This window comes from Bolinopsis microptera, chromosome 13 (genome assembly GCF_026151205.1).
Source record: "Bolinopsis microptera isolate Bmic1 chromosome 13, MBARI_Bmic_1.0, whole genome shotgun sequence".
In the NCBI taxonomy this organism is placed as follows: domain Eukaryota; kingdom Metazoa; phylum Ctenophora; class Tentaculata; order Lobata; family Bolinopsidae; genus Bolinopsis; species Bolinopsis microptera.
Window position 1 is genome coordinate 14,856,361 of NC_087084.1, and position 19,003 is coordinate 14,875,363.

A 19,003-nucleotide genomic window follows, 5' to 3' on the forward strand; every position below is an offset into this window, starting at 1 on the left:
CAAGACTCTGTTCTCTGCATGAAACTAATTAATAATGAGACCTAGTTTCAAGTAACCTAGTATCAGTAACCCTAGTTTCAAGACTCTGTTCTTGCACAGAAACTATTATAATGAGAACCTAGTTTCAAAGTACCATAGTAACAGTAACCCTAGTTTCAAGTTACCTAGTAACAGTAACCCTAGTTTCAAGTAACCTATAACAGTAACCCTATTTTCAAGGACTCTGTTCTCTGCACTGAAACTATAATAATGAGACCTAGTTTCAAGTAACCTAGTAACAGTAACCCTAGTTTCTAGACTCTGTTCTCTGCACTGAACTAGTATAATGAGACCTAGTTTCAAGTAACCCTAGTAACAGTAACCCTAGTTATCAAGATCTGTTATCTTGCACTGAAACTATTATAATGAGACCTTTTTCAAAGTACCCTAGTAACTGTAACCTAGTTTTCATGACTCCTGTTTCTGCACTGAAACTAGTATATGAGACCTAGTTTCAGTAACCTTTAACAGTAACCTAGTTTCAAGACCTCTGTTCTCTGCACTGTAAATATATAATGAGACCTAGTTTCAAGTTAACCCCATACCCATACCCCCCCTACCCTTACCCCATGTAATACCCTCATACCCCTTATACCCCTCATACCCCTCATACCCCTCATACCCCTCATACCCCTCATACCCCTCATACTCTCCACACTTATTGTAATTAATCAGCATACCCCTCATAACCCTGGTGTTGTTATTGACTTCTAGAACAACTTTTCTCTCCACACTTTCATTAATCAGCATCCTCCTCCTAAAATAATCAACACACAATCCAGGCGGAGCTGGCGAGACACTGGCCATCATTAATATCCCCTCGCTTTAAAAGAAGGTTAACTGTATCCTGCATGCAGAGACCATATCCAGCGGAGGAAGTGTCATACTTGTCATGATACTGGTCACGTGGCACTTCCTCGAGTCACGTGACACTACCTTTTGGTCTCGTGACACTACCCAAAGGCCAGATTAGCTGCCAGATTAACTTAAGATGTGTCGCCTGGGAGGAAATGAAGTGAGGGAGCGTATTGGGGGATATTAGGTTGATAAAATATGTATATATTATAAATATATATATTTTATATTCTTTAGAACTCTAACTTAGAGCCTCTATTATATACTATTCCTAACTAGGGGGTCAGATAGCACCGCGTATTAAAATTACTTGGATTTCTACCGCTTTGATAAAATGACTACAAGAAGATGGGGAGATAATATTGTTGATTTATATAATATAGATTATTCATTCTTTAGTGTAGATTAACTTTGTTTTTATACATTTTACTAAGTGTGAAGAATCAACCATACGTTATTGATATTGTTGAAATAATTAATGATAAATTGATATAATAATAAATGACTGTAATATTTTTATTGAGGCACATGCCACCCCATCGCGGGTTTACTACTAGTGGCAGGCACGTAGCCCCCCCCCCCCCCCCCCTGGCTACGTGCCTGGACAGTGGTTAACAAGGTAATCCTACAGTTGAAATAAGGATGATTCCATCTTCTTCTTCGTAGGGGGCTGTGCTCATTATCACTATTGGACAGATCATGACCACTGTAAGATAGAGTATTGGAGCCCTGTGCTTACCCCGGTAAAATAAAGTGGTTCATTGTCTCCTCTACCTTCATACACTAAATATTATGCAATAGTAATCTCCAGACTGAATATCAATTTAGACAAATTAAAGATTTTAATTATATTTAGTGCTATCAGATACGTTTCGCTAATATAACAGCTTTAGTCTTTACCGATAAAGATGCTATTTTTAAAGCTTTAAATCTCCTGGTTAAGCTTTTATTTCAATATCTCACCCGTCACGAATTAAGATCCTTACTTTGATTGGTCGGCGGTGCTCAGCTTGACTGCATCTGTTAAACGTATGGAGATATAATGATCCGACAATCACAAATATATTCTGGGAAACTGTGGGCAAGGGAAAGGTTGTCTTGGTTTTAGGTTTATACTATAATATAATACGTGATAAAACCCAGCTTTAACATGTTATGATCGGAAGTTTATCCATCTTGGGATTTGTTCACCCTTTGAATCAAACAAGCTAGATGGTTTTTTGTATATACTGAGATCAAACTATCAATTTACAGGCTATCGTCAAACATGTTGCAAGGCGTCATCTTCAGTGACATAAGTCTAAGAAGTTAGTAAAACCCAAAATTCCTAAAAAATCTGAACATCTATCCATCTTGTATCAATCTCAACATTTACTCCAAAATGTCCTATCAGATTATCTGACCAACAAATCACGTGACCAACAAATCACGTGACCAACTAATCACGTGACCAACAAATCACGTGACCAATAAATCACGTGACCAACAAATCACGTGACCAACTAATCACGTGACCAACAAATCACGTGACCAACTAATCACGTGACCAACAAATCACGTGACCAACAAATCACGTGACCAACTAATCACGTGACCAACAAATCACGTGACCAACTAATCACGTGACCAACAAATCACGTGACCAACTAATCACGTGACCAACTAATCACGTGACCAACTAATAACGTGACCAACTAATAACGTGACCAACTAATCACGTGACCAACTAATCACTTGACCAACAAATCACGTGACCAATAAATCACGTGACCAATAAATCATGTGACCAATAAATCACGTGACCAATAAATTAATAACTCGTTTTATCAAATATATGTTTCCAGAGCTCCTTTGCAATAGTAATCACTTGTCATATGTAACCAATACAGTGAATTGCTAAATCAAATAGAGGATAATATTTGTATGTAACCTAAATCGCGATTCTTGAGAAAAGGTTGTAAAGAATTATAGTGCACTGTGCAGCGATTTAAAATCGGATGTTGAGATCTCTGATAATTATAGTAGATGTTGCGATCTCTGATAATTATAGCAGATGTTGAGATCTCTGATAATTATAGTAGATGTTAAAGTGTTAAGATCTCTGATAATTATAGTAGATGTTGAGATCTCTGATAATTATAGAAGATGTTGAGATCTCTGATAATTATAGAAGATGTTGAGATCTCTGATAATTATAGTAGATGTTGAGATCTCTGATAATTATAGTAGATGTTGAGATCTCTGATAGTTATAGTAGATGTTGAGATCTCTGATAATTATAGTAGATGTTGAGATCTCTGATAATTATAGAAGATGTTGCGATCTCTGATAATTATAGCAGATGTTGAGATCTCTGATAATTATAGTAGATGTTAAAGTGTTAAGATCTCTGATAATTATAGTAGATGTTGAGATCTCTGATAATTATAGAAGATGTTGAGATCTCTGATAATTATAGAAGATGTTGAGATCTCTGATAATTATAGTAGATGTTGAGATCTCTGATAATTATAGTAGATGTTGAGATCTCTGATAATTATAGTAGATGTTGAGATCTCTGATAATTATAGTAGATGTTGAGATCTCTGATAATTATAGAAGATGTTGAGATCTCTGATAATTATAGAAGATGTTGAGATCTCTGATAATTATAGTAGATGTTGAGATCTCTGATAATTATAGTAGATGTTGAGATCTCTGATAATTATAGTAGATGTTGAGATCTCTGATAATTATAGTAGATGTTGAGATCTCTGATAATTATAGTAGATGTTGAGATCTCTGATAATTATAGTAGATGTTGAGATCTCTGATAATTATAGTAGATGTTGAGATCTCTGATAATTATAGTAGATGTTGAGATCTCTGATAATTATAGTAGATGTTGAGATCTCTGATAATTATAGAAGATGTTGAGATCTCTGATAATTATAGTAGATGTTGAGATCTCTGATAATTATAGTAGATGTTGAGATCTCTGATAATTATAGTAGATGTTGAGATCTCTGATAATTATAGTAGATGTTGAGATCTCTGGTAATTATAGTAGATGAACTCTGAGTATACGTTTTTGTGATTGTAGAATTGTCTAAAAGTGATAAAGTGGCCCGGTAATGATTTTAAAGTAGCTGTGACCTGTTGTATCCCTTCTTCAATCTGACACGTGATCAAAACACTTTATCTGATTAGTTGGGGAGAGGTCAAAACCTGCAGTGCAAACATTGCTACATACTGTACAGCTTGATAGAATACTGAATGCAATAAGTTGGTTATCTTTAACAATTTGGGCCCAGAACTGATTAATTAAACTCTTAATTCTCGCTCGACAGGATTAAATTATACCATTACCACTCACTGACACACCTGGGCCCTGTTTTAGTACGCAATAATCACGTACAGTAGATGTAGCATTAGATGCCATCGTGGAGTTGGTGGTCTTCTGCACAATTTCCACCTCGACATGGTGAAAAAAAATTAGAAACCTAAATTTAAAAGTTGGCCCTTTTTGGCCCCTTGCCCAAATTTTATGGGGGCGATGGCCCCCCCCCCCCCCCCCCCCCCCCCCCCCCCCCCCCCCCCCCCGGTTTCTTCAACCCCTGATTGCTGGTCTCCTGCACAATTTTCACCTCGACGTGGTGAAAAAACAAGGCATACAACCTGCAATCCGAAGATGATCGCAGCTCTTACGGAAGACTATAAGGTCTTCATTTTCCTATATTTAATGATACACTATACAGATGAATAAGTTGTAACCCCAGAAGTATCAACTACCACGTACCTGTAGGTGTGTTTGTAATCTATCCTCATGGGATGTGAACAATTTAGTAAGAAGAACTCACTAGTAAGTGTATTAAATATGAACATTTTATTAAAAGTGGAAGCCTCTAGAACAATTCTGGAAGAGTTTCATGGTAGATCTAGAGTTCTGGAACTGGGCCAAGGGTTGGGTTTCTTTCCGGAGTAAGGATCCGGAAATTGTGCACAAGGTTGAAGGTGGCTCAAAGTTAATACAGTGTCACATTGTGGCTATTTAACACTGACAGGATTAAGAACAGATATTTGAGGTGAACAAGGATTTGAATGTATATTTCTAATATATATTTCTATAATATGGTTAACCACCTTCCTTGTGTAGTTAGTTAATCATATGAGCCGGATATGAATACCTCATTTCATTTCATTTCATAGACTGTAGAGTTACCTATGTCATTATGTAATAATGTAATTATGTAATATATTTGAGTAAACATTATCTGGTTCTTCTGGCCAGTCCCCAATAAATAAAACCTAAAAGCAGTACAAATCATTAAGAAGAAATGAGATAAGATATCCAATTTCATAACTAATAATTATTATTTATAGATAATAATTAATAATTATTATAAATTTTACAGTACTCACCATCCCACGCAAATGCGCTGAACATGACGATAGAAATACCGTAGAAGAATGCGTCACGTGATAACGGTCTCCAATCCAGTAATAATACCTGAAAATAATAAAGTTCAGTAACTATTGACATCTTTCTGTTTAACGTTTACACTATTAGTATTTATGTACGTTGGGCACTATTTACCACTATTATCTCTATTAACTGTGAGGTCGATGTTATTAATCCGTCAGGATAACGCGTGAGAGGTAACGCGTGAGAGGTAACGCGTGAGGGGTAACGCGTGAGGGAGTGAGAGAAAGAGAGAGGAAGAACCATATTCCAACCTACATTCTATCACAACAAGTGTACAGCTCTCTCTCTCTCTCTATACTTAACACATCAAATCTAACATCTGCTTGATGTCTGAATAACATACAGCACTCTGTAGAGATATCTAGATAATATCTAGATACGTATCTGTGGGAGTATGGTAAATGAATGAGAATATCTGTGTTATTATAATTAATCTTATGTCCGAGAAGAGTACTCTCATCAAATGATTGGTCTCTCTACGGCTCGTGAATAATAAACACAATGGATATATATCAGTAACCCTAGTAACAGTAACCCTAGTAACACAATGGATATATATCATCTCGAGCTACAGGAATAGATAGCGGATACCATCTGAGATATTAGATGTGTGATTAGAACTACAGCTCAACTGACTAGACATCACTTATTCACTTTTGATATTGGATATGGAGCTTGTTCCATATAGATACCGTCTCAGATATTGGATGTGTGCTCCGTGAGTAGAACTACAGCTGATACCAGCCAGACAGTAGACACCACTTATAATGAAGACTTTTAGTTGTCACTAGAGATATTGGATATGAAGAGTTTTAGTATTCACTAGTGATATTAGATATGGAGCGTGTTCCATGATGTTGGATATGAAGACTATGCTAAAGAGCTTGTTCAATAATTAATGGGGAGTCTATCACAATAACTCACTTCAGGAAAATAGAGGAAGGCCGTATTTTAATCATTAGCTAGCGAAACAAACAGAGAAAACTGTTTGTTTGGGTAGTAGAACTACTCGAGTATTGGGTAACACTCGAGAGAAGAGCAGATCACGACCGGATTGACGACAGGATTGACGACAGGATTGACACGTCAGTTGTGATTGCGCATTATTTTAAAAGTTCAGTACAACCAAATAACGGAAAAAGTTATAAGACGCACCAATAGTGTCAACTTAATCAATACCATAGTGGAAAACATACGAAACAAGTTATTTATTTATTTAGTTATTTAGTTATTTAGTTATTTAGTTATTTAGTTACTTAGTTATTTAGTTATTTAGTTATTCAGTTATTTAGTTACTTAGTTATTTAGTTATTTAGTTATTTAGTTATTTAGTTATTTAGTTATTTAGTTATTTAGTTATTTAGTTATTTAGTTATTTAGTTATTTAGTTATTTAGTTATTTAGTTATTTAGTTATTTAGTTATTTAGTTATTTAGTTATTTAGTTATTTAGTTATTTAGTTATTTAGTTATTTAGTTATTTAGTTATTTAGTTATTTAGTTATTTAGTTATTTAGTTATTTATTTATGAATAAGTTATAAAATAGCTAAAAACTCACGTTTTTACTGAGAATAGCTGACAGTGAGATTATTATTAGGATGTTGAACACTGCACTCCTGAAACAAATGATGGTAATCAGTCGATTAATTAATTACATAATTAACTAGTCAATTAGCTTCGCAATTCATAAGCTAATCAGCTGATGAGTTATATTGATTTGTGAAGAAACTTTTCCGTCCGCAAATTCTGAATGTCTCCATGACTTGTAAATTACGACTAGGAAAAAGCTCTTATCAGGAAAGGAATTATTCAACGTTTCAATGTGGCAATATCGTATTTATGATCTCAAATTATTTGTTATATAGTAATGTTGAAAGTATTAAAACATTCAACTATGCGACTCATAAATAATATTCCAATCCGGATTTTACACTTGTAAATTAGGTAAACAGCTGAAGACGATTTACAGAATATGTATTTTGAAAGCTCCTGCTAAAACAAACTTTTCGTATCACTTATATGTTTTAAACAAATCCCCCTCTAGATAACAAACAATTCAGTATAGAAGTATTTACCCAGGTGTGAAAAGTAACTGGTGAGCTTATTGTTTGTGACTTTATTCAGATGAAACTGAACTTTTCCCCTTAGATAACCTGACCTCAGTGTTATTGTCAACAGAGTCTGCTGTTGAAACTACGTATTATAAATACAGGGAGATAAAGGGTTGATCCGGTGTGTAGTGATGGTGTGTCATTAGAGCTAATTAATTAATTACCTTCATTAGAGCTGGGTATTAAGGGTAGTGATGGTGTGTCATTAGAGCTAATTAATTAATTACCTTCATTAGAGCTGGGTATTAAGGGTAGTGATGGTGTGTCATTAGAGCTAATTAATTAATTACCTTCATTAGAGCTGGGTATTAAGGGTAGTGATGGTGTGTCATTAGAGCTAATTAATTAATTACCTTCATTAGAGCTGGGTATTAGGGGGGGGGGGGGGGGTACCAATTAAAGGTATTAAAGTATTAACAATTACCAATTACAGAACCCTCTTCAGTTCTTTTGAGAGAAGTTTCCAGAACCCTCTTCAGTTCTTTTGAGAGAAGTTTCCAGAACCCTCTTCAGTTCTTTTGAGAGAAGTTTCCAGAACCCTCTTCAGCTCTTTTGAGAGAAGTTTCCAGAACCCTCTTCAGCTCTTTTGATAGAAGTTTCCAGAGCCCTCTTCAGTTCTTTTGATAGAAGTTTCCAGAGCCCTCTTCAGTTCTTTTGATAGAAGTTTCCAGAACCCTCTTCAGTTCTTTTGATAGAAGTTTCCAGAGCCCTCTTCAGTTCTTTTGATAGAAGTTTCCAGAACCCTCTTCAGTTCTTTTGATAGAAGTTTCCAGAGCCCTCTTCAGTTCTTTTGATAGAAGTTTCCAGAGCCCTCTTCAGTTCTTTTGATAGAAGTTTCCAGAGCCCTCTTCAGTTCTTTTGATAGAAGTTTCCAGAGCCCTCTTCAGTTCTTTTGATAGAAGTTTCCAGAGCCCTCTTCAGTTCTTTTGATAGAAGTTTCCAGAGCCCTCTTCAGTTCTTTTGATAGAAGTTTCCAGAGCCCTCTTCAGTTCTTTTGATAGAAGTTTCCAGAGCCCTCTTCAGTTCTTTTGATAGAAGTTTCCAGAGCCCTCTTCAGTTCTTTTGATAGAAGTTTCCAGAGCCCTCTTCAGTTCTTTTGATAGAAGTTTCCAGAACCCTCTTCAGTTCTTTTGATAGAAGTTTCCAGAGCCCTCTTCAGTTCTTTTGATAGAAGTTTCCAGAGCCCTCTTCAGTTCTTTTGATAGAAGTTTCCAGAGCCCTCTTCAGTTCTTTTGATAGAAGTTTCCAGAGCCCTCTTCAGTTCTTTTGATAGAAGTTTCCAGAGCCCTCTTCAGTTCTTTTGATAGAAGTTTCCAGAACCCTCTTCAGTTCTTTTGATAGAAGTTTCCAGAACCCTCTTCAGTTCTTTTGATAGAAGTTTCCAGAGCCCTCTTCAGTTCTTTTGAGAGAAGTTTCCAGAACCCTCTTCAGTTCTTTTGATAGAAGTTTCCAGAGCCCTCTTCAGTTCTTTTGAGAGAAGTTTCCAGAGCCCTCTTCAGTTCTTTTGAGAGAAGTTTCCAGAACCCTCTTCAGTTCTTTTGAGAGAAGTTTCCAGAACCCTCTTCAGCTCTTTTGAGAGAAGTTTCCAGAACCCTCTTCAGTTCTTTTGATAGAAGTTTCCAGAACCCTCTTCAGTTCTTTTGAGAGAAGTTTCCAGAACCCTCTTCAGTTCTTTTGAGAGAAGTTTCCAGAACCCTCTTCAGTTCTTTTGAGAGAAGTTTCCAGAACCCTCTTCAGTTCTTTTGAGAGAAGTTTCCAGAACCCTCTTCAGTTCTTTTGAGAGAAGTTTCCAGAACCCTCTTCAGTTCTTTTGAGAGAAGTTTCAGACCCTCTTCAGTTCTTTTGAGAGAAGTTTCCAGAACCCTCTTCAGTTCTTTTGAGAGAAGTTTCCAGAACCCTCTTCAGTTCTTTTGAGAGAAGTTTCCAGACCCTCTTCAGTTCTTTTGAGAGAAGTTTCCAGAACCCTCTTCAGTTCTTTTGAGAGAAGTTTCCAGAACCCTCTTCAGTTCTTTTGAGAGAAGTTTCCAGAACCCTCTTCAGCTCTTTTGAGAGAAGTTTCCAGAACCCTCTTCAGTTCTTTTGAGAGAAGTTTCCAGAACCCTCTTCAGTTCTTTTGAGAGAAGTTTCCAGAACCCTCTTCAGTTCTTTTGAGAGAAGTTTTCAGAACCCTCTTCAGCTCTTTTGAGAGAAGTTTCAGACCCTCTTCAGTTCTTTTGATAGAAGTTTCCAGAGCCCTCTTCAGTTCTTTGATAGAAGTTTCCAGAGCCCTCTTCAGTTCTTTTGATAGAAGTTTCCAGAGCCCTCTTCAGTTCTTTTGATAGAAGTTTCCAGAGCCCTCTTCAGTTCTTTTGATAGAAGTTTCCAGAACCCTCTTCAGTTCTTTTGATAGAAGTTTCCAGAACCCTCTTCAGTTCTTTTGATAGAAGTTTCCAGAGCCCTCTTCAGTTCTTTTGATAGAAGTTTCCAGAGCCCTCTTCAGTTCTTTTGATAGAAGTTTCCAGAGCCCTCTTCAGTTCTTTTGATAGAAGTTTCCAGAAGCCCTCTTCAGTTCTTTTGATAGAAGTTTCCAGAACCCTCTTCAGTTCTTTTGATAGAAGTTTCCAGAACCCTCTTCAGTTCTTTTGATAGAAGTTTCCAGAACCCTCTTCAGTTCTTTTGATAGAAGTTTCCAGAGCCCTCTTCAGTTCTTTTGATAGAAGTTTCCAGAACCCTCTTCAGTTCTTTTGAGAGAAGTTTCCAGAACCCTCTTCAGTTCTTTTGAGAGAAGTTTCCAGAACCCTCTTCAGCTCTTTTGAGAGAAGTTTCCAGAACCCTCTTCAGCTCTTTTGAGAGAAGTTTCCAGAACCCTCTTCAGCTCTTTTGAGAGAAGTTTCCAGACCCTCTTCAGCTCTTTTGAGAGAAGTTTCAGAACCCTCTTCAGCTCTTTTGAGAGAAGTTTCCAGAACCCTCTTCAGTTCTTTTGAGAGAAGTTTTCCAGGACCCTCTTCAGTTCTTTTGAGAGAAGTTTCCAGAACCCTCTTCAGTTCTTTTGAGAGAAGTTTCCAGAACCCTCTTCAGTTCTTTTGAGAGAAGTTTCCAGAACCCTCTTCAGCTCTTTTAGAGAAGTTTCCAGAACCCTCTTCAGTTCTTTTGAGAGAAGTTTCCAGAGCCCTCTTCAGTTCTTTTGAGAGAAGTTTCCAGAACCCTCTTCAGCTCTTTTGAGAGAAGTTTCCAGAACCCTCTTCAGCTCTTTTGAGAGAAGTTTTCAGGACCCTCTTCAGTTCTTTTGAGAGAAGTTTCCAGAACCCTCTTCAGTTCTTTTGAGAGAAGTTTCCAGAACCCTCTTCAGCTCTTTTGAGAGAAGTTTCCAGAACCCTCTTCAGCTCTTTTGAGAGAAGTTTCCAGAACCCTCTTCAGTTCTTTTGAGAGAAGTTTTCAGGACCCTCTTCAGTTCTTTTGAGAGAAGTTTCCAGAACCCTCTTCAGTTCTTTTGAGAGAAGTTTCCAGAACCCTCTTCAGCTCTTTTGAGAGAAGTTTCCAGAACCCTCTTCAGCTCTTTAAAGAGAAGTTTGGCAGGGAGCCAGCTTTACCTTCCCGACAAACAAAAGGGCTGTAGTGATTATACCTCAATCATATACCTTACTTTGTACTATGATGTAGCTTACTATTTATGCTACTGTGTACTGTACAGAGTACATGAGTTACAGGCTGTGAGTCTCAACGTGTACTCAAGTATGTAATGTATGTAATGTATGTGCATACTTGGTACAAGTTAGAAATAATTAAGAGACCCCATATAAAGATCTCAGTGAAATGGGTGAAGACCACGAATCCCTGTAGTTTCCTCTTCACATCAGCAGACATTGTACCACATGCTTCTAGGTAACCACCTAAATACACCCAGCTGTACCCTACTGGTCCTCTAACTACACGGTAACTGGTGCTGCCCAGACATTGCCTCTACTAATAGAGTTATAGGACAGGACTAGGTTCAGTGTCCAGAGCGGATACGTTCAACTTGTATAACAGAAGCCCTACGCAGTACGGCACCCTTTTAACTACAGTACAACAACATGCCTCCTCCTTCTCCTCTGCTACCCTACGCAGTACGGCACCCTTTAACTAAAGTACAACAACATGCCTCCTCCTTCTCCTCTGCTGCTCTACGCAGTACGGCAACCTTTAACTACAGTTATACAACAACATGCCTCCTCCTTCTCCTCTGCTACCCTACGCAGTACGGCACCCCTTTAATTACAGTACAACAACATGCCTCCTCCTTCTCCTCTGCTGCCCCACGCAGTACGGCACCCTTTAACTACAGTACAACAACATGCCTCCTCCTTCTCCTCTGCTACCCTACGCAGTACGGCACCCTTTAATTACAGTACAACAACATGCCTCCTCCTTCTCCTCTGCTGCTCTACGCAGTACGGCACCCTTTAACTACAGTACAACAACATGCCTCCTCCTTCTCCTCTGCTACTCTACGCAGTACGGCACCCTTTAATTACAGTACAACAACATGCCTCCTCCTTCTCCTCTGCTACCCTACGCAGTACGGCACCCTTTAATTACAGTACAACAACATGCCTCCTCCTTCTCCTCTGCTACCCTACGCAGTACGGCACCCCTTTAACTACAGTACAACAACATGCCTCCTCCTTCTCCTCTGCTACCCTACGCAGTACGGCCCCCTTTAACTACAGTACAACAACATGCCTCCTCCTTCTCCTCTGCTGCTCTACGCAGTACGGCCCCCTTTAACTACAGTACAACAACATGCCTCCTCCTTCTCCTCTGCTACCCTACGCAGTACGGCACCCTTTAACTACAGTACAACAACATGCCTCCTCCTTCTCCTCTGCTGCTCTACGCAGTACGGCACCCTTTAACTACAGTACAACAACATGCCTCCTCCTTCTCCTCTGCTACCCTACGCAGTACGGCACCCTTTAACTACAGTTATACAACAACATGCCTCCTCCTTCTCCTCTGCTACCCTACGCAGTACGGCACCCTTTAATTACAGTACAACAACATGCCTCCTCCTTCTCCTCTGCTACCCTACGCAGTACGGCACCCTTTAACTACAGTACAACAACATGCCTCCTCCTTCTCCTCTGCTACCCTACGCAGTACGGCACCCTTTAACTACAGTACAACAACATGCCTCCTCCTTCTCCTCTGCTACCCTACGCAGTACGGCACCCTTTAACTACAGTACAACAACATGCCTCCTCCTTCTCCTCTGCTACCCTACGCAGTACGGCACCCCTTTAATTACAGTACAACAACATGCCTCCTCCTTCTCCTCTGCTGCCCTACGCAGTACGGCACCCTTTAACTACAGTACAACAACATGCCTCCTCCTTCTCCTCTGCTGCCCTACGCAGTACGGCACCCTTTAACTACAGTACAACAACATACCTCCTCCTTCTCCTCTGCTACCCTACGCAGTACGGCACCCCTTTAACTACAGCACAACAACATGCCTCCTCCTTCTCCTCTGCTACCCTACGCAGTACGGCACCCTTTAACTACAGTACAACAACATGCCTCCTCCTTCTCCTCTGCTGCCCTACGCAGTACGGCACCCTTTAACTACAGTACAACAACATGCCTCCTCCTTCTCCTCTGCTGCTCTACGCAGTACGTCACCCTTTAACTACAGTACAACAACATGCCTCCTCCTTCTCCTCTGCTACCCTACGCAGTACGGCACCCTTTTAATTACAGTACAACAACATGCCTCCTCCTTCTCCTCTGCTACCCTACGCAGTACGGCACCCTTTAACTACAGTACAACAACATGCCTCCTCCTTCTCCTCTGCTGCCCTACGCAGTACGGCACCCTTTAATTACAGTACAACAACATGCCTCCTCCTTCTCCTCTGCTGCTCTACGCAGTACGGCACCCTTTAACTACAGTACAACAACATGCCTCCTCCTTCTCCTCTGCTGCACTACGCAGTACAGCACCCTTTAACTACAATACAACAACATGCCTCCTCCTTCTCCTCTGCTGCCCTACGCAGTACGGCACCCTTTAACTACAGTACAACAACATGCATCCTCCTTCTCCTCTGCTACCCTACGCAGTACGGCACCCTTTAACTACAGTACAACAACATGCCTCCTCCTTCTCCTCTGCTACCCTACGCAGTACGGCACCCTTTAATTACAGTACAACAACATGCCTCCTCCTTCTCCTCTGCTACCCTACGCAGTACGGCACCCTTTAATTACAGTACAACAACATGCCTCCTCCTTCTCCTCTGCTACCCTACGCAGTACGGCACCCTTTAACTACAGTACAACAACATGCCTCCTCCTTCTCCTCTGGTACCCTACGCAGTACGGCACCCTTTAATTACAGTACAACAACATGCCTCCTCCTTCTCCTCTGCTGCCCTACGCAGTACGGCACCCTTTAACTACAGTACAACAACATGCCTCCTCCTTCTCCTCTGCTACCCTACGCAGTACGGCACCCTTTAATTACAGTACAACAACATGCCTCCTCCTTCTCCTCTGCTACCCTACGCAGTACGGCACCCTTTAACTACAGTACAACAACATGCCTCCTCCTTCTCCTCTGCTGCTCTACGCAGTACGGCACCCTTTAACTACAGTACAACAACATGCCTCCTCCTTCTCCTCTGCTGCCCTACGCAGTACGGCACCCTTTAACTACAGTACAACAACATGCCTCCTCCTTATCCTCTGCTACCCTACGCAGTACGGCACCCTTTAACTACAGTACAACAACATGCCTCCTCCTTCTCCTCTGCTGCCCTACGCAGTACGGCACCCTTTAACTACAGTACAACAACATGCCTCCTCCTTCTCCTCTGCTGCCCTACGCAGTACGGCACCCTTTAACTACAATACAACAACATGCCTCCTCCTTCTCCTCTGCTACCCTACGCAGTACAGCACCCTTTAACTACAATACAACAACATGCCGCCTCCTCTCCTCTGCTGCTGAGCCCTCTTCTCGGAGTATTACTGGTAGTCTACTGGACCGGAAGTGGGGTGGTAAATTACTGGTAGTTTAATGGACAATAAACCCTAGCAACTAACAGTATCAATACTGTCCAGGGACAAAAGGATTTCGCAGCATGTACGAAATCGCGAAATTTCCCATTCTCCGCGACAAATTTTATGTATAGTTTAATGTATAGCCTGTTAAATTTCGCGGTACCGCGATTTTTGGCCAAAATAATCGCGAAATCCTTTTGTCCCTGATACTGTCTTGGCAGCGTGCCAAGGTAATCTGGGTACCTGGAAGTTAGGGTACCGGTAATTTCAGCTAGATTACTCTTTGTTAAGTTGACTTGAAACAAAGGATGTTTTGCGGAGGGAGGAGAAAGATGGCACCAGCCCCTCTACTGTAGTAGTAACTACTTGACGCACTGAGACTGACTTTATTTGAGAATATACTAGCTAACTAGTTAGGTATATAATATATATATATATATTATATAGTTGTGTTTCGAACTGTCATATTTAGACCTGTACCTTTAATTAGACCACTGCAACATACCCACACGCAACCCTTTAATTTTTTTAAAGGGTTGCGTGTGGGTAGTTACTTTTGGGCCACCCTGTATATTGTATAATACTCCTCCACATTTAATTAGACTACTGCAATACTAATGGTGGAATTAAACCTGAAGTCAGCAGTGTGGGGAAGTGAGTTGACGATGATCTGATGATGACTTAATGTTACCTTAGTAACAGTAACCATAGTAACAGTAACCTTAGTAATAGTAACCTTAGTAACCCTAGTAATAGTAACCTTAGTAACCCTAGTAACAGTAACCCTAGTAACAGTAACCCTAGTAACAGTAACCCTAGTAACAGTAACCCTAGTAACAGTAACCCTAGTAACAGTAACCCTAGTAACAGTAACCCTAGTAACAGTAACCCTAGTAACAGTAACCCTAGTAACAGTAACCCTAGTAACAGTAACCCTAGTAACAGTAACCCTAGTAACAGTAACCCTAGTAACAGTAACCCTAGTAACAGTAACCCTAGTAACAGTAACCCTAGTAACAGTAACCCTAGTAACAGTAACCCTAGTAACAGTAACCCTAGTAACAGTAACCCTAGTAACAGTAACCCTAGTAACAGTAACCCTAGTAACAGTAACCCTAGTAACAGTAACCCTAGTAACAGTAACCCTAGTAACAGTAACCCTAGTAACAGTAACCCTAGTAACAGTAACCCTAGTAACAGTAACCCTAGTAACAGTAACCCTAGTAACAGTAACCCTAGTAACAGTAACCCTAGTAACAGTAACCCTAGTAACAGTAACCCTAGTAACAGTAACCCTAGTAACAGTAACCCTAGTAACAGTAACCCTAGTAACAGTAACCCTAGTAACAGTAACCCTAGTAACAGTAACAGTAACAGTTACCCTAGTAACAGTTACCCTAGAGTATAGTGGCTAGTTAGATAATGTCTTCCTGACTGGGTAACTAGTTAGAAACCTATTAAATATTAACCTATTAAATATTAACTTATTAAGGACATGCCTTAAGAAAAGTTTAGTGTGCAAACAGCATAAAATATTGTGCAGATAGGATTCATATCAGGATTCAAACGTTACCCAAAACCTTATTATATTATAATTATATTATTATAACCAAATAGTCTAGTACCCGAACTTCAAAACCATTAATTAAGACACACAGTGGGTACCCTGCTGAGTGGGGACCTGCAAATGTCGATATTAATTGCTGTTTAATTTCCCGCCACAATTCTTATTAAACCACATATTTAATGTAATCCCGATATAATAACACTCGACCTCTGCCCGATCCAGAGGATGTCACCATTTTACCTTCACACAAACATCGAACGCTGTAAGAAGATGACGATCAGACCTCGTTAAACCACATATATTATTCTAAATTATGTGATGAATCCGCATTTAATACCGATGAACGGATATATTTCTGAACTAAAAACATTAATCTAAGCACTGTGAGAGCAGTAAGATCACTTTTCAGGATCAGAGTCACGACAATGATCACCTGTCTCGAATAGTAGTACAGTAGTGAACACAGTGAGAATTCATACTGAGCAATGCTGTGATTCTTAAGAATTAAATCGATAAGTAATTCAGACATGAAAATTACCGTAAATCTGCCGTCGTGTGCGATGGAGATAATATGATTTTTAAGGTTCTGTCAGATTAGTTTTCACGACCACAGTCACGGATCCCGTCACGTTGTCTGACACGTGGCCAGGTCACGTGATAAGTCACGTGGTTATCACGTGACGATATTCATGGTAGAACGATCAGGACACTGTATTTCTAGTACTCTATTGGTAAATGCTGATATACCGGATTACCATGACTACCATGACATCACTCTGGTTCAACAGAGATTAACTGTAACATGTGAATTGTGAACACAAAGTGGTTTTCCCCCGAAAGTTATATGCTTTATTGCATGGAGGGAGATGGTTCAAAATACGTAGCTCAAACAGATGACCTCATTCCTATCATACCATCTGATCGATACCATGTCAATTATAAACGGTAATATTACTCGTAGTGGAACTCATTACAGCTCCCTGACATCATCTCAGAAATATAGTTACAAAGCACGGTGGTGGTAGTAACCGATATATAATATATAGTGTCTTCTCATCTCACAAAATGTCTTCCATCTGTCGTGTGTGGAGATTATAATGAGACCTAGTTTCAAGTAACCCTAGTTTCAAGTAACCCTAGTAACAGTAACCATAGTGTCAAGACTCTGTTCTCTGCACTGAAACTATTATTATAATGAGACCTAGTTTCAAGTAACCCTAGTAACAGTAACCCTAGTTTCAAGTAACCCTAGTAACAGTAACCCTAGTTTCAAGACTCTGTTCTCTGCACTGAAACTATTATATTGAGGCCTAGTTTCAAGTAACCCTAGTAACAGTAACCCTAGTTTCAAGTAACCCTAGTAACAGTAACCCTAGTGTCAAGACTTTGTTCTCTGCACTGAAACTATTATTATAATGAGACCTAGTTTCAAGTAACCCTAGTAACAGTAACCCTAGTGTCAAGACTCTGTTCTCTGCACTGAAACTATTATTATAATGAGACCTAGTTTCAAGTAACCCTAGTAACAGTAACCCTAGTGTCAAGACTCTGTTCTCTGCACTGAAACTATTATTATAATGAGACCTAGTTTCAAGTAACCCTAGTAACAGTAACCCTAGTGTCAAGACTCTGTTCTCTGCACTGAAACTATTATTATAATGAGACCTAGTTTCAAGTAACCCTAGTAACAGTAACCCTAGTGTCAAGACTCTGTTCTCTGCGCTGAAACTATAATAATGAGACCTAGTTTCAAGTAACCCTAGTAACAGTAACCCTAGTTTCAAGTAACCCTAGTAACAGTAACCCTAGTTTCAAGACTCTGTTCTGTGCACTGAAACTATAATAATGAGGCCAGTTTCAAGTAACCCTAGTAACAATAACCCTAGTTTCAAGACTCTGTTCTCTGCACTGAAACTATTGTAATGAGACCTAGTTTCAAGTAACCCTAGTAACAGTAACCCTAGTAACAGTAACCCTAGTTTCAAGTAACCCTAGTAACAGTAACCCTAGTTTCAAGTAACCCTAGTAACAGTAACCCTAGTAACAGTAACCCTAGTAACAGTAACCCTAGTAACAGTAACCCTAGTAACAGTAACCCTAGTAACAGTAACCCTAGTAACAGTAACCCTAGTAACAGTAACCCTAGTAACAGTAACCCTAGTAACAGTAACCCTAGTAACAGTAACCCTAGTTTCAAGACTCTGTTCTCTGCACTGAAACTATTGTAATGAGACCTAGTTTCAAGTAACCCTAGTAACAGTAACCCTAGTAACAGTAACCCTAGTTTCAAGTAACCCTAGTAACAGTAACCCTAGTTTCAAGTAACCCTAGTAACAGTAACCCTAGTAACAGTAACCCTAGTAACAGTAACCCTAGTAACAGTAACCCTAGTAACAGTAACCCTAGTAACAGTAACCCTAGTAACAGTAACCCTAGTAACAGTAACCCTAGTAACAGTAACCCTAGTAACAGTAACCCTAGTAACAGTAACCCTAGTTTCAAGACTCTGTTCTCTGCACTGAAACTATTGTAATGAGACCTAGTTTCAAGTAACCCTAGTAACAGTAACCCTAGTAACAGTAACCCTAGTTTCAAGTAACCCTAGTAACAGTAACCCTAGTTTCAAGTAACCCTAGTAACAGTAACCCTAGTAACAGTAACCCTAGTAACAGTAACCCTAGTAACAGTAACCCTAGTAACAGTAACCCTAGTAACAGTAACCCTAGTAACAGTAACCCTAGTAACAGTAACCCTAGTAACAGTAACCCTAGTAACAGTAACCCTAGTAACAGTAACCCTAGTAACAGTAACCCTAGTAACAGTAACCCTAGTTTAAAGTAACCCTAGTAACAGTAACCCTAGTTTCAAGTAACCCTAGTAACAGTAACCCTAGTTTCAAGACTCTGTTCTCTGCACTGAAACTATTGTAATGAGACCTAGTTT

General features: G+C 39.6%; 1 protein-coding gene across 2 annotated transcripts in view; it reads right to left on the reverse strand.

Annotated features, from left to right (window-relative positions):
* LOC134824901 (sodium/potassium/calcium exchanger 1-like) overlaps positions 1-19,003 on the reverse strand; it is a 113,428-nt gene that overhangs the window by 83,098 nt on the left and 11,327 nt on the right. For both annotated transcript variants that reach the window (XM_063836908.1, XM_063836907.1), the window contains exons 5-6: positions 6,918-6,975; positions 5,296-5,383 (exon numbers count right to left, since the gene is read on the reverse strand). In XM_063836908.1, coding sequence (XP_063692978.1) covers positions 5,296-5,383; positions 6,918-6,975 — 146 coding nt within the window. The remainder of the gene's footprint in view (positions 1-5,295; positions 5,384-6,917; positions 6,976-19,003) is intronic.